We start from the raw sequence: 17,075 nt of genomic DNA on the forward strand, positions 1-17,075 counted from the left end.
TTTTGTAGATTTCTGCATTCAATGTTTTTATAACTTGTTAAAAAAAAGATTGAAAAACTCGACTTGTTTTTCTTTTTTTTTTTATTTAGAACAACACAAATGTTTTAAGCATTGTATCTGTGTGATATAGTACATTTAAAATTAAATTATTTCAAAACAGTATATTTAAACATTAAATATAGGTGACATGTATGAAAGGCATTGTCAGCACTGGCTGGGCCTGTTCGGTCTTTTTTTTTTCTTAACCACCTTCAGTTTTAATTTTGTATTTGTATTAGAAACAATGCAGTTACTGAAATACTATAAAACACTTTCTATGCATAACAAGTTTGCAGACACTTTTTCCTTTTGTTCTTGTATAGTTAACTGACTTTACCACTCATGATTCCTGGAACTGCTTACCGTGAGCTTGCAGGTGCTGCCATTTTCAGTCGAAATTTCATCTCACTTACTCTGTGGCCTGAAAACAGAGACTGTGGGCTTGGATTTCAACATGTTGCAATACAAAAACAAAAACAAAACAAAACAAAAAAAACATGATTCTATGCATCTTGTAAATGTGAATATCGATACAGAAGAGAGGTGCTCCCAAATTTGACAAAACGGACTCAAACCATGAGAAATCTGAGGTAAAAGTTGTCTTCATTAGAAATGGATTCCACACTACATTACTGCATAAAACAAGAAAACAGTCTGTCCATCTGGAATTGTATTTCCAAAAAATGGACCATGTAAAAACAGAAAAAGGTAACAATATCCAAAATAATTCATTTTTCCATCTGTCCAAATGTCCAAACATGTACAATATCCCCATCATGGTACTATATTGTACTTTTGGCCAGTATTTAATTGACAAAAGAAAAAGTGAAAGAACATCAAATGTACATACACATAGAGTCTAGTGAAATCTAAAAAGGTCCCCATTGGCTTCATGAGGCAGCATGTGTGGCTGTCAGAGAGCTGTCTTGGTCAGTCTTGAGGGTCGGGGGGTCCGTGGGCAATGAGGTGACCTCTACCATGCCTAGCCCAGTGTGAGGGACACTAGTGTTCATTATGTGTCTCTGTAAATGTTTAATCCAGTCCTCCTGGACCGACAAAGGACCCTGGAAGACGAGGTCACAGAACCTGTGTGAAGAAGAAGAGACAGATAATCTCTCGGGAAAACGAAGGCTCGATTTACAGCACAGAGGAAGTGAGTCAACCACTGTGAACAAAGAATCCGTTTATATGATTTGTAGGCCGGGACATCTCCGCAGCACGATACACTTTAGAATGGTATTTTTCAGTCTTTGCCGTTGCTATCGCTAGCAGCAAAAGTGGCCACCAAAGTACCTGTAAAAACTTTATGCAACAAAAGAAGAAGAGCCCCATTGCTAGGTTCTGAGGAAAACCAAAAGCGATCCAGGATTGTCTTTGCAACAGTGGTGCCAACGTGAACACCCCTGGAACTAAATCACCTGGGGTCTCACTTACTAAACAATGTGTTGGACCCGTACTAAAAATGTATGTATAGCCAGAAACTTCCACCTCACCATCTGCATCACCAATTGTCCATCTCCAAAATGTTGGTAAGCATGGGTCAGAGTTTCTCCCATCAAGTCTGTTTTTATAGATCACAACTTTTGCGTGGGAGGTCTAGGCCTCATTTTGTGTGTACGCAATGTTTATAAATGAGCACACATAAGCAGGTGCTGAGCTACCAGCCTGTCACCGATGTGCCAAACATGCTGGAGAAATGCTGATTTGGAACATGAAACTACTTTATTCAGTCTTTTTACTGATTTAAATCACCGAGGCTGTTTGTTGTCTGCAGACAATTTGGCTCCCGGTAAAACCCTCCTGAACGATAAACACAAGAAATTTTAGCTTGGAGAACTCTCAGCTGGTTGCAATTTGCAATCCTCACACTAGATGCCACTAAATCCCCCTAGATCCTAGATCCCACTGTTCCTTTAAGTGCTAATTAGCAATTGTTAGCATGCTTACAAACACACCTGCTGAACATTAGCATTAGAGGGCTGCTCGGGCTGCATGTGTCTGTCTGAACATGACCCAAGAGGACGCTAACTGAGCACGACCTGAACCCAACTGGCATTCTTTTTGGACCCAGCCCAACACAGCTAATGAAAGGAAAACACTCTGGTGCTTCCTCGTGTCATTTTCATAGAAAACCGATGGGCGTCATTGCGAGAAAGCCGATATTAACTGGAAGGTGAAGCACGGAGGACTATTTCAAGTAGGTTGAACCCCACCTGAGCACGAATATCACTGGGAATATTTGTCTGAACCATGTCTGATCTGTCGGGTCCGGTATCTACTCTCTAATCAGCATGTTGGCATCGACGCTGTGAGCTTGTTAATATGCTCACATTGGCATTTAGCTTACAGCACCACTGCGCTAAGTAAAACCTCACAGAGCTGCTAACATGGCTGTAGACTTTTGTCAGATTTCTGTTGGACAGCATTTACAAGGAACTGATTTTTAACAGTTAAAATAGTAAAACACAAACATAGAGACAATAAATTGGATTCACTTCATGCTGTTTCTGTTGGTGCACTACAAAACGGAGGAGTCGAAAGAAAGACGCCAAATGAATTCTGAATTACAGTAAACACATTGATTAGGTTTAGATGTAACTTCTTTTTTAAGCAAACTTAATAAAACAAATTATATTGTATTATGACAATAGTCACATACTGTGTTTATATTGCAAACTTTGGTGTTTATTGCCCACTTGCTGTAACAGTCTGTGCAACCATTTTTTTTTTTCATGGCCTCTGCTGTTTTGCTCCCTTTGTTTAGATTTAGTGGTCTTACTGTCGGTTCAGCCGCTATTTTACAATGCAAAATCATCTCAATACTTGTTTGTGACATGTAACTCCACACTCATTTTCACTTGTTTCACCATTTTTGGAGCACATCCATGGAAACGCGTCTCAGTCATTGAGGCAGTTTTTGTTTTATAAATAAAAGAAAACGGTTGGCAACAGAAGCAAATGAACCACATCAAACATTTGACAGTTGTCCAAATCTGGTTACCCAGGGCAACTAGGTAACAATGACTGCTGAAGTCTGTTGGACTGCAGATGCATTGTTATCCACCATTTAAAAAGACTAAGTATAAATGACATAAAAGCATTACCTGCAGGTGAGTCTGTACATTTCCTCTGGAGTCTGGGGTAAGGGCAGTGTCTTCTTCTTTGAGCCAGGCCTTGAGCGTTGCCTCCTCCCTACTTTACAGTCAAATGCTGAAAGACAAAGTGACTGTTAATTTACAGCACGACTTTAAAGATTACAGCACAGCCTTGATGATTTAACACTTTAAAATGGATATGTCCTCTATGATAACCTCTGGAAAGTTTGGATGTTGTTCAGTGATATTCCAACAACTGTACCTTTTCTGCTAGTTCAGTAAATCAGTCAGTTTGGATGCCCAGCCATTATTTCACCTAGCTTTATTTATATTAAGGTTTTGGCATAATGGTCTGTATCTCATCTACACAGGCCAATCCAGTGTAGCCAAGACACGAGGCCCAAGATGTAAGTGTGATGATCTGTGCCTGTAGGAAAAGTAGGCCCTGAAGGCAAGGACGCACCCAGCGAGCTCCACGATTAAAATCTCTGCAATATCTCAATTGCAGACGCCCTTCTGGATCCTTGGACCTTGGGGAGGACACAAATAACCACTGGTACACTAATTATAACTATGATTCAGACGTCACAAACTCTTCTGGTATCTGGCCCCGCAGACAGTTTTGAATTTATCTGCTGTTTTGAGGTGTCAGTGTGAGATTTCTGATCCTAAAACAGACACAGTGCCCAGGTTACTTGGGTACAATTGGGTAGGAATAATTTACCTCCAGCATGCCTGATCATAGGGGTGGGTGATGTGGAGAAAATCAAATATCCCGATCTTTTGACCAAAAATCCCAATTTTGAAATTGCCACAATATTTTAGGGTTGATTATTTGTGCTTTCACAAAATACTATAATTATTTTGATAATTAATCATCAGTAAAGTGGATATTAGGGCTGTACCTGACTAAGAATTATGCAGTCGAATCAGATTTGGCTTTTCAATGTTAATATTTGACTTATTTGTTCCTTTTTTTTAAAAAAAAAAATAGTGTTTGAGAGTTTGAGCAGGGTTCGGTGGGAAGATTAGGGAAGCCGAAACGTTCATGTAATATATACGATTGAGCCGGATACTCTGATTAATCGAGCCACCAGTACAGATAATGTACTTTATATGAATACAGGTACTATACGAATAAAATGTGTCAATATCTCTACAAATGTTGTGTGTTGTTAAAACTTAACAGAGTATTTTAATGAAAATTGATATAATGCATTTTGTTTTCAGTCTTCACGTTTCCCGGTCTGGGAATTTGAAGAATACAGGTCCAAGGACTGTTCTCAAAACTCTACATGCTAGAGCAATCAAGCACTTGGATCCATTTTAATGTAAGGAAGTATCAACCAGTATGAGTCACTGGTGCAGCAACAAGAATGAGAACCTTAACTGGTTTTCCCACTTCACAAAAACTGCACAACCAAGCCACTATCAGGCGTGGAACCTCAGGTCTCTGGGGAGGTGGCAGGAAGTTTCACATCTGCAGGCCAAAGTCTTGATTTGCTACTTCAGAAATAAATGTGATTTAACTTGCTGAAGCCAATTAATTAATCAAAACACTGCTTGTGGAGAAGTTCATCCCCAGACTGCCACTGTGCTCTTGGAGTGTTTTCTTTCTGTCTTCAACTTAAACTGTTGCTGATGACACTTACTGGTTCCCTCGAGTAAGGCAGTCCTTTTTCGTTTTGCATATGCCCGGAGGTGATTAGACAAGCTAACTCCACTATGGAAAGTTGCATTGCAATGGACGCACACCTTCCTGTTGAATTCACCTTTCTCTGTAAAAGACATAACACACAAACAAGTACAACATAAATACGGTTATGCTTCTTTGTCAATGGTGTTGACTTGGGGGACTCAATAACAACAGACCCTGATTTCCTATTGTGTGGCAAGTTTATAATTTATAAAAGTCCCACAGTGTAAGATTTAGAAATGTGAGAACATGTGTTTTGTCTTTGCTTTAAATAACAAACTCTATATGGATAATCTCTGATATTCTGCTATTTAGGTAATGAGACAAAGATAGAAATAATGGTATTCTTCTGCATTTTTATGTGCAACATACTCATCAGTTTTGGTCACATATCGAAACGGTATCTTAGTGCTGTCATTCTATGCCTTTACGCTGATGACACCTCACTTTAACAACATGTAAAATCTAATGATCTAAACCCAGATATCGGTTTCAAAACAGCTGCTGTAGATGTAAATGTCTCAGTGTGAGTTCTAGAATATATATCTACATTTGTTTAAAACTCACAGGCCATCAAGACTGAGGCAAGACATTTTTGTAGATGGCCAACTTTTTAATGTACAGGTGAGATCAAATACTTGTGTAATCTTTATTTTTTACTTTGAAATTTTTATAACCTAGTATAAAATCTGTCAATCAAATACAAACATGATAAGACAGCCAGACCAGTGCATTTATGAGCGTGTACTGGCTTATATTAAATCAAAATGAATCATATTACTTCAGAAAACAAATTCAAATTCCAATCTAACCTACTGGTGTTTTTAAAAGTATCAATTTATTGACACCTACTGATTCGGAAAATCTGAAACCATTTAAGTACTTTTCACAGTAGCATGTTTTATCCTTGTCACATTTATCTTTTTTATAAATTTTTAAATTGTTTGCCCTCAATGTTAACTTCCCCCGTGGTATCAAATACCGATATTTTTCAAAGTAATAAATTATAGGATCGTGACAACCCTATGACCCACTGGTTACCATTATGAAGAAGTTACTTACCGCACTTTGGCAGTGAAGATGCAACTCTTGATCCCGAACTGTGCTCACTGTTTGAAGAAACTGCTAATGTGTTTCTTGACATCTGAGAGGACCCCTTTAGTCTGCCATCTTCTTGACACTTCCTCTTCTTCAAAATTCCTATCAAGGCAGTCGTGCCCGAGAGTGAACTTTTAACATCCAGCTTAGTCTCTAGTTGACTTTTTTCAGGTTCCATTTCCGCTAAAGAAAACGTGGGCATCAGTGGTCTGGCATCAGTGCAAATGCTTGAAATAGAATTACTTTTTGGGATTCCAATGGATGGCTGCGTAAAACGGTTGACACTGGACAGCTTTGGTGAAGCACCGTACTGGTAATGGTTACGTCTCTTTCCCAGAATTTGAAGTGCCCGCTGGAACTCCTTCTTGTCGCGCATCAACTCTCGGAGTAAAAACAGTGGGGATTTGTTCTTTGTTGCAAAGCTTTTACCAAGCTTTTTTAAGTGGCCTCGTATGTGGTTGGACTGCCCAGTCCTGTTATCAAATGAGTCCCCACATAATGGACAGGAGTGAATGCTCTTCACAGTCTCAGATTCTGACTCCATCTGATACACTGGAAAAAAGAAGATGAAAATCAGAAACATAATTATTGAACAAACACAATAAGATAAGTGTATGTTTTGTGACTTCAAAGTACTATAACTGGAAAACTACTGTTTAAAACCATTTTAAAAACTTGGGTTTTTCTTTCGCTGGCCTGTCTATTGGTTCCATTGATCGTGAGAACACTAAGCACACCAAAATAATTGATGGGATCTCGGACGCAGGTAGAGGTGTTGAAAAAACAACAACAAAAGGTCCTATGGGTGACATACAATCATACAGGTTGTAAACAAGCTGAGTTTTCCCAGAATAAGTACAATTTTACTTAAAGTGAGCGCATCAATAATGTCTCTGATTATATTTAATTTCATAAGAAAAGTGTGCGCAACTATGCTAAGTATATTTGGTAATAGCTGACTTAATAAATCAGTCTGCAAACTGACTGACAGTAATAAGGTTACGTTATGTTAGCTAATATCTACAGGGTTCCCATGGATCCTTAAAAAGTCTTAAAAGGCACTGAATTTATTAATCTAAAAATAAGACCTTATTAAAATGACTTAAACCAATCGTTTAAAAGTCTTAAAAATGCTACGACATGGTAGGTAGGAGTTTATGAATAGTTTTTCTTTGACGATGCGTTGTAAAATGTCCAAAAAATTGGTAAGATCTATCTTTGTAACATCTATCTTTTAAAAATAATAAACTGAATGCTTCTTGCATTATGTCACATCAGGATAATGGAATCAACAACACTTTTATTTTGTTTCTGGCCGAGATACTCAAAGCATAGGATCCACTTCCCCTAGCTAGCTGTCACTGTACTCTGGACGAAATGAGGAAATCCAAATTACACAAAAATTGGCTATTTAACCAAGATTTTGTTGTATTGCTGAAACCGGTACAAGGCAACGCATATGAGATTCAGCAAATTTTATGCACAAAGTTTTTCAAATTCAACACAAGGCAGCGTGAGAAGCACAAAATCTGCAAGAAAACCTGCTGACAAAGTTTTTCTTAGTTCTGCTCTACCCTCGTCCAGTACCCTCGCTACAACATTTGGGCAAAATCGTCTTTAATCCCAAGTAATTAGTTGTGGGTTTTTTTTCCTTAAATTTTGATTATCATAAAATTGGTAAAAACCTAATTCCAAGTGGAATAAAAAAAAAAATCTTAAAAAGTCTTAACTTTAACGTGCCTTTAGCTGTAGAAACTCTGATCCAAATGAAACTGACTAACTGGGGGTTTGTTTACAACCTGTATGACTGTCTGACCCCTCTTTGTTGTGATGGTGGACCTAATTTTAAAGATGACGCCATGTTCCAAAATCTTAACAACTGTAAAGTTTAATGCTCAAAAATAACAGAAAGCACTGATGGCAAGAGTCACAAAAAGTATAAGCTAAGCTGTAATAAAGGACAGTATCCTATTAACATAAGAACATAGAAGTATGGAATTACCTTTTTTCAATCTCCGCATCGTTGACATCTTTCGTCGAATTCGTGGCCTCCTGTCCTGAGAAGCCACCTGTTCAGGAGGCACTACATGGCGTGCATTGTAGCTCAGTCCAACCCTATGTAGATGCCCTCGGACATGATTGGACAATCCAACACCTGACTCAAAGACTGCAGGACAGTAAGGACAGTTCTTGTGGTCCGAGTCCAACTCTGACAAATCCTCCGCTAAGTCATCCCTCAACGGTATTTGGTGGGCTTCAAAGGTCTCTTGAAAGACTTCTGTTTCAATGCATTCTTCTTTGATTTCAAGGTCGGTCTGGTCTTGTTCTTCAGTCTTTATTTTCTCAAACAGCCTCTTAGATTCCTGCAGGGCACCTCGCATGGACATTCTTCTGCTATAGGTATAAATGATGTTTTGTTTTTCTTTCTTTATGCCGTTGTCAAAAAGGTTGGTGTTGGCATCTGTGTCCTTGAACTGGAATATGTCTTTTTCGTCACAGTCTGACACCTTTTCCTCTTCTTCTTGGTTTACTTTCTTGGGACTTGGCAAAGGTTTTGCTAAGATGAAGCATGAGTCTTGGTCAGAGGTGTTGCGATATGGAGTGGACATCTTCCTTTTAGACGGTGACTTTTTGTGTCCATTTGGAGATAAAGCTGAATCTTCAACCTTGACAGTCAATGTTCCAGGCGACTGATCAGAGCCATCTTTGTCACCTTTGGAATCCTGAACAGATGTGCTGTGATTATTGCTTTCCTTCTTTTGTTCTGCAGTTTTCTTTCCGTATCTTTGTCGGGACAGGAGAACATTGATGGATTTGTCAAGCTTTGATTCCGTTAATTGAGACTTGAGACCTCTCCTAATCTTGCTATTTCTGAATAAGTCTGAAATGTCATTGGACTCACTAGGTGAACAAGCTCTTTTAGGAGAGATCTGATTTTTTATAGAGATTTTCGATGTAAACTCTGCATCTTCTACAGGACTTTTACTGGTAGGTATGTGCTGCTCCTTAGATGGTTGTGCATTTTTGTCAATACGCTGTGCAGCTTCGTATTCCTCATAAGTTTGTTGATGGCGCCGCAGGAGGTGATTCTTGAAAACATTTTTGCTAAAAACTCTGTAAGAACAAATGCTGCAGGAGTAGCTTTCAGAGTCATCATTCTGGATCTGCTTTCTAACTGTGATAACAGTATGCTGCATAATGTTATGCCTTCTTAGATCACTCTCGCTAAGAGTTCTGAAGCTACATTTGTCACATCTAAACTTTCTCTTGTCCTTCTCGTGGGTTTTTGCATGTTGAACAAATGTGTTTGGGCACGTTGTAACAAATGGGCACTGAGGGCAAAAAAGCTTCTTTTTAGCTTCTTTCTTCTCATCATTCATGCCTTTGATCTCTTCAGTGAGTCTTGCTGTCTTCTCCTGGTGGATAGACATGTGCTCAATGAGCGCACCACTTTGCCTGAAGGACTGCCCGCACTCTCGGCATATAAAAGGCTTTGGCAAATTTGGAGAGTCAACATGGGCCTTCATATGACGATGCAAGTGATGTTCTTTCTTGAAAATGAGCTTGCATTTTGAGCAAGGGTAGCATGATGGCTTCTCCTCTGGATGAGAATTTATGGTGAGCCTCCCCTTCAGTGGTGAAAGCCTGTGACCTATATTGTTCTCATGTGAATTTCTTGCAGGTGCATTATAAAGAATTTCCTTGATGGTCTTCACAGTTCCATTGGGATACATGGAAACTTTCCCTGTTGGTGACGACTGTGACTGGGAGAACTTTCTTGACTTTCTGACTTTTCGGACAGGAATGGAGTCTTCTTGGTCTTCGGTATCGGACAGTTCCTCAGATGACTTGTGGCTCAGATCAGGGTAAAGGTCTTCTGAGGGATCTACCATGACAACCATGTCCATTTTCCGTTTCCTTCTCCTTTGGCTGTTGGCAGCAGGGACATCATCTTTAGGCTCCTCACCAGGAGAATCACCGTGGTTGTCCCACAGAAACTGCATAAACTCTTTGTGAGGGTCCCAGTGAAGATCACTGGCACTACTAAAATCATCCAATGAGTTCTCAGGCGAGTCTGCATCAAAACCCCAAATTCCAGCAGTATCAATTTCCTGCACTGTTTTTAGTGGGGTGATGCTCTTGGCCTCCTCTTTATCTGCTGAGATGCTGCTGAGTTCATGGGCTTGTGTAGCCTGATTTGAAGAAGGTCCATTTCCCAGGCCAACCGGAGACAACATATCTGTGTTGGACAGAACATCTAGGACACTGTTTTGTTTCAGAGAAGGCTTGCTGAAAGAATCGGCGCAAGAAGCGGATTCTTGGGCCATTCTCATTGGCTCTTGCAGGAGCGTGAGGGCATTGATCTCAGGATCTGCATCTTTGTCGTCTTCATCAACACCTGTCAGACATGACATTTCGGTTGCCATGACCTGAAAAGAGGAAAGGTAAAGCCTTCTTAGTATTGTACTAAAAGATCCACAGTTATCACTGTAGCATCTCAAAGGTTAAATTTAAACCTTTATCCCTTAAGGCATAGGTCCGTCCATCTCTGCACAATAACAGATAACTGATCTAGGTAGAGCTGTTGCTTATTGATGAAGGTGATTTTTTTAAATAAAATTACAGTCATATGGGGTTTTGCCTTGATATATTCATATTATTAAATGTTGTGGTGAGGGTTTGTGTGTATTGATGTATGGTGTTTTTGGGCATTCATACCAAATCAGCTCAGGGGGTTGCATGGATGGGAGTGAACTGTTCAGGTACCGGATAGACAATGAAATGATACAGGAAGTCCAGTTGTAGAAACAGATAAATGCGTGTAAAGGCTTGTCAGATGCCAAACCACGGCACAACGGTTTGAAATAATCACAGGCAGGATTTTACAACACTAAGAAGTTGTCGTGGTGACTACAGTTTTGTATTTTTTCATAATGAATGCAATGTAAACGGTAAAAATACAGCATTTGCATTCAAAGTAATCTAACCATAGACATATTAAGAGAACCGGACACAACGTTGGAGGTGGGGCCCTGTTCATTTCTATGAAAGTTGCTCAGTGCCAAAGAAGTTAGACTACCGAAATTACCCAAACAATCACCACTTCTTCCATGCTGTGAGGCCCATAGAGCAAGCTCTCTAGCCGAGCCGGTCATGTCTGGTTTAGCATTCTGCTAAAGTAAATAGGGATATAATTATACAATTGCGCGGCTCTTGTAGACTTTCGAATCTTATAAGACTGACCGGATCAAATTTAATTGTGAAACAACTCATTCTACGTGGGTTGTAACACTCCACTGATTTATGTACGTCTCTTTCACCATGTGGTCTATGGGAAAGTCGTTCTAGGCCACATAGTATCACACTATGGAGGTAATTTCATAGACGTATTAAGAGAACCGGACACAACGTTGGAGGTGGGGCCCTGTTCATTTCTATGAAAGTTGCTCAGTGCCAAAGAAGTTAGACTACCGAAATTACCCAGACGATCACCACTTCTTCCACGCTGTGAGGCCCATAGAGCAAGCTCTCTAGCCGAGCCGGTCATGTCTGGTTTAGCATTCTGCTAAAGTAAATAGGGATATAATTATACAATTGCGCGGCTCTTGTAGACTTTCGAATCTTATAAGACTGACCGGATCAAATTTAATTGTGAAACAACTCATTCTACGTGGGTTGTAACACTCCACTGATTTATGTACGTCTCTTTCACCATGTGGTCTATGGGAAAGTCGTTCTAGGCCACATAGTATCACACTATGGAGGTAATTTCATAGACGTATTAAGAGAACCGGACACAACGTTGGAGGTGGGGCCCTGTTCATTTCTATGAAAGTTGCTCAGTGCCAAAGAAGTTAGACTACCGAAATTACCCAGACGATCACCACTTCTTCCACGCTGTGAGGCCCATAGAGCAAGCTCTCTAGCCGAGCCGGTCATGTCTGGTTTAGCGTTCTGCTAAAGTAAATAGGGATATAATTATACAATTGTGCGGCTCTTGTAGACTTTCGAATTTTATAAGATTGACCGGATCAAATTTGATTGTGAAACAACTCATTCTACGTGGGTTGTAACACTCCACTGATTTATGTACGTCTCTTTCACCATGTGGTCTATGGGAAAGTCGTTCTAGGCCACATAGTATCACACTATGGAGGTAATTTCACTGTTTGGCTACTACAAAAATTGGCTTAAAAGCCCAGTGCACTTCTTGGGGGCCTGAATGTACCAGGAATATATGCTTGCATGCATAAGAGAGCGCTCAAGGCGATCTGAACGCACCCTAAAGATAAACTTCCAATTTAAAACAGCGTACCTCTATTGCCACCCTCAGGCCAAAATGTCATCTTTACACAAGATACCTTAGAATCCAAGGTGTAGATTGCCATGGCTTTTTCTACATTCATTTAGCTTCCCAATGGGGTGAAACCATAGACTGTAAAAATAATGGACAAAGCTACTGTGACATCACCCATTAGTTTGTGGACTCCTGTTCCAAAACCTCGAGTTAGGCTTTTTGGTTGTTACCATCTTGGTTTTTGGAGCCAGAGGGCACAATATTTGGACAAGAGGTCAGAGCTGTGGAAGAGCAGGGGCTAGATCCGACACAGACTGACACTCAAATTGTTACTGCTCTTAATTATGCAAGCTTTCAACCTGAACTAAATGCAAACGGATGAGTTATATCAAAATTCACTGCTTGTACAGTTGTAATAAAGGGGGAAATTAGCTAAAAAGACCAAAACACGTTTTTGTACAAGGTTCCAAACATGTTTACTTCTGTAAAATTGGCATTTGAACACGGTGGTCTGTGGGAACTGACTAGTTTTTTTTTGGAGCGAGCCTCAAGTGGCCATTAGAGGAACTGCAGTTTTTGTCACTTGCGTGTTGGCTTCATTTTTCAGCTCCGGAGGTTGCTGTTGGGGAAAACCCATTTTATTTTTAACATTTGCGTGGGGAGATGTACTGAGGGTAGTGCTAAAGGATACTTTAGCGCTGATCCATATACTATAATAATAATAATAATAATATTTACAGCAATTAAGTTTGCATTGTTGTATAGTGGTACTGAAAGCAGCAGATTGTTGAGCATTTCTTTAACATTAATGTTATCTTCCCTATCAATGGCTTAAGGTGAACAAATAGCTCTAGCAGTCTCGTAACACTTTAATTTGTAAATTAAGGCTAGCTAATGTATGTAGCCTTCACATGTCGCAACTAAGGGTGTAAATCACAAGTTTCATCACAATATGATACAATATGGATTCTTCGGACTATGACACAATATTTGCAGATATCAGAAAGTCTGCCATGGTATGATTTTTATTTGGCTGAATTCAGGGCCCTGCAATCGATATGCGACAATATCGGTAAGTATCCTAATTGTTATTTTCTTGGCTGCTTACCACTATCTGCCTGGCGCTCAGCTGCTAGCACTGTTTGAATGTTTAGGAAGGAGGTGCACTTGGATGGAAATGATGACACTACTTCAAAATAAAGATGTATCTTAAAAATTACTATATGTATCCATGTTTTCACTTTGCAACGATAATTTTCCATCGCTGATCTATGTACGTTACACCGTCGTTACATCGTCATTACACCCCTAGCAGCAACACGTCACTGCTAAGAAATAAATATGGATTTAGCCTTTTCGAAACAGCAAACTCATCCATAGATTGTTTGTTCCGTACAGTTTGTAGAGTGTGATGTAATGACCATTGCTGCCACTAGAGGCTGCTAGTGTGGTTTAAAAATGTAGTCATGTTCAAAATAGAGCTGCAACGATTAGGCTAGTAAGAGAATTGAGCTGCAACTATTTTGATAATTGTGTGTCTTTTTTAAACATTCTCTACGTTCTCTGTCTTTTTCAAATGTTCTCGCTTCTACATTGTAAACCTTTGCTGTTTTTTTTGTCTTATATCATTGTAAACTGAATATATTTGGGTTTTGGACGGTTGGTCAGACAAAATAAGTAATCTGAAGACGTCACCTTGGGTTTAAGCTAACTGAAATGGGTATTTTTCACTGTTCTCTGACATTTTAACATCCAAGCGGTAAAGCAAATAATTGGCAGATTAATCAATAATGAAACAAATCATTCGCTGCAGCCCTAATTGCAAATGTAAATCAGTGGTGGTGAAGATTTCTAACCATCTGGCTAAGATGATATTTCCAGCTTTTAGCATGCTTTAGCAAATGTCAGCATTACAGTGACATTCAGGCTTTTGCAAGTCCAATATTTAATATTACCTTTGTTTACTAGCTACAGTTTGCAGTAGATGGTTCTTGCTCATTAGAATGTGCCTGTTTGATGTAAAAAGTAAACAGTTCAGTTACTTACAGTGTCACCAGGCTTCTCGACTCAAACAGCATTCATTGACTGCAAAATGAATATAGCTAAATATAATATACTTGACATTTTGTTCAGATGATTAATTGTGGCCATTTATAACGCTACAAGGTCGTGAGAGGTCTTGGATTTGAAGGGCAATAAAAGTGTCATACCAAGTGAATGCTCCTATGGCAGAGAGAGGTGTTTATAACATCTACACAGCAGCACCGAAACTGCAAAGAGATGGACCTCGTAAATGGCTTTTGATGAGCGGTTGTGGATTTTGTATAGAGCTAAAACTTTGAGCACAGTAGTTCAGTTATATGCCAACACACAGTAGTTGGGATACGTTTCCGAAGCTACCTAGATAGAGAGCAAATTGGATTATTTACACTATGTTCCGTAAGGCTATCATTGCATTTCTTTGGCGTTTATATCACGCTGTGTTGTTGGATGCTGCTTGCTGGAGCTGCAGACCATTCCATTAAGGCTGTTCCATACCAAAACCTATTCCTCAGGCTAAACTACAGCTAATGACAATCGTCCCTCGCTATTCACCACACAGACATCAATAAAATGATGATAAACAAACAAACGTTACCTCCGAGCGGTGCAGATGGAGACAGGGCACAATTTAAACGCTGCATTGAATAATTTCTTACTTTCGTCTTCCATCTATTTCACAGTCGCCATTTTCCGTGGTGGTCTGGTGTGGGACAGATCATTTCTTTTGTACGGGTAACCGTAACTACAATCGGCTTTACAGAAACAGAACAAAGACAAACTCCGATGATAACGTTTAATTGTGTAACTATCTATAAAACAGATATAGTTAAAAAGTTACGCAAGTTACTGTCGCGTATAATTTCCGCATGTGATGTTTCGAGTCGGCGCCATGTCCCCCCGAAAGATTTGTAATGGTACATTCCAGATAGGAGGCATAAAAAAACCTGAGTTAATGACCATCTCCTTTGAGTAGCAGATTTTTTTTTAGGTTGATGGCGGTTAATCGTCGTTTTAATTGAGGAAATAAATTGAAACTTCAGTTACTATTTGGTTTGCTTTTTTAAAAAACACCTTTAGTTTTGATATGTTAACTTGTCATTGACGCACAGACTAGAATTGTGTGCCAACACAGGAGAGATGTTGCCACTATCCCCCCATGGTTGTCTTCTCACGGGTCTTTGTTGCCTTCATGGCCGGTGATTAGCCGGTTCAGTTATTCACAGCCTCGTGAGTTTTAAACATAGAACACATTGTGTTTGAACACACACTCAATAAAGATGAAATTAATTCACAATAAACATTTACAGTCGGCCTAGTTAAATATTGATGGCAGCATTTAGCTACAGACAATATTTTTTTTAAAATAAAAAGTCAAGCTACAGTGCTGTTATATGAAATGTGCTTAAGTTGTTACTGGTGGGTAAATCAATCTCGCCAAAAAATAGTAAAGACGGGTTAACTGCAATGTATTTCTAGAAATACTGGCCACTCTGTTAAGTCTAAACGCAAAGATGTGTTTATTTTGAAAGCAATGGAAATTTATTGAATTTAATGACAAACCCCATCCTCCTGTTTAAAACGTTTTTGATAGATTTTTTTTTTTTTATCTAATGAGGTCTCTTGAACATGTAAATAACAAGAAAAGTATATCAACCATACATAATAATAACCTGCCATTTTGTAATTTCCCTGCTATTTGATTTTAAATGCTGTCTCTGATTTTTTTCTTCCTTTTCTTATCGGTCAATTTCAGTCTGTCACTTGTACTTTATTTTATTATTATTACTGTTATTATTTTGGACAGTTTCTATGATGTCTGACTTTGTATAAATCACTGTTTTCAATAAAGTTGAGGAAAAAAATGGCAACTGAAACGTTAGTGGGGTCAAAGGTTAAGCCCTGACCTGACAACCTAGTGTTAGCATTTGTGTAGTAAATTTATTTGCTATTTTATTATCACAGGTGAGTACACAGCTAGGAATTACCGGAGCTAATTTTAAAAATTACAAAAAAATCAAAGTTTAAAACAACATAAGAAATTATAAAGCTAACTGTTAGCCGTGAGTTAAAATGTCGTCATAACTGAAGCTAGCTGCTAGCTAGTTGTTGACTAGCGGCTAATCCTTTAGCTAAAGCTAGCTAGGCCCAGTTTCCTCGACTGTGTCAGCCCGTAAATGTAGTTACCTAATAACCGGTAAGTATTTTAGTACGAGATACTTGTCTACAACATTCATAATGTATATGTTCATACAGCAGGTATGCTACTTATAGAACATTCAATTCTGTCATATCCATAAGTGGCTAAATGCTAAAGCTAACCTTGGTGACTGCAGCTCCTTAAAAAGTCTAGTTAGCTACTAGTTACTCTCAAAATTTATTGAATTACTTAACCAATTACTGCATAAAAAAGTAATTAGTCACCAGATAAAGTAACTTTTGCATTACTTTTAAATATCTGCATCCATTCTCTTATTAAGGCGCATATGGCTATAATAATTTAGTGTTTTAAGTGTAATTTAAATTTTTATCTATGATTGTACCCATTATCACTATGATGAAAAGTAAGTAGTGGAACAACAATACACAATAGATATGATTTTGATAGGCCTTTATTTATTGTAGCCTCGAAAGGCCTTCAAATCAAGCAACACAAGTGCAAAATCAGTCTTAAAATTGGTTAAAAATGATCTTCAAAAGGTCGTAAAAAGCATTAAATTAGGTGTCTTATACCTGTAGAGACACTGGCTAACATTAAATCAGCAGAAATGCTGCTAACTGATATGAAAGCCACATTTTTTGTGTATCC

The 17,075-nt window shown here is 38.9% G+C and overlaps 1 protein-coding gene across 2 annotated transcripts; it reads right to left on the bottom strand.

The window, feature by feature from the left end:
* Nucleotides 1-224: 224 nt before the first annotated feature.
* znf644a (zinc finger protein 644a) lies at nt 225-15,159 on the bottom strand. Of its 2 annotated transcripts, none has more exons than XM_049599018.1 (6): nt 14,926-15,159; nt 7,931-10,358; nt 5,893-6,480; nt 4,787-4,912; nt 3,144-3,249; nt 225-1,125 (listed from the first exon to the last, which is right to left on the bottom strand). In XM_049599018.1, exons 2-6 carry the CDS (start codon nt 10,353-10,355, stop codon nt 930-932), a joined length of 3,441 nt encoding a protein of 1,146 aa, XP_049454975.1. In that variant the 5' UTR covers nt 10,356-10,358; nt 14,926-15,159; the 3' UTR covers nt 225-929. The 2 variants fall into 2 exon arrangements, with proteins under 2 accessions (XP_049454975.1, XP_049454974.1); XM_049599017.1 differs by having other exon boundaries at nt 14,865-15,159.
* Between the last annotated feature and the right edge of the window lie 1,916 nt (nt 15,160-17,075).

Source organism: Epinephelus fuscoguttatus, linkage group LG15 (assembly GCF_011397635.1).
Source record: "Epinephelus fuscoguttatus linkage group LG15, E.fuscoguttatus.final_Chr_v1".
NCBI lineage: Eukaryota > Metazoa > Chordata > Actinopteri > Perciformes > Serranidae > Epinephelus > Epinephelus fuscoguttatus.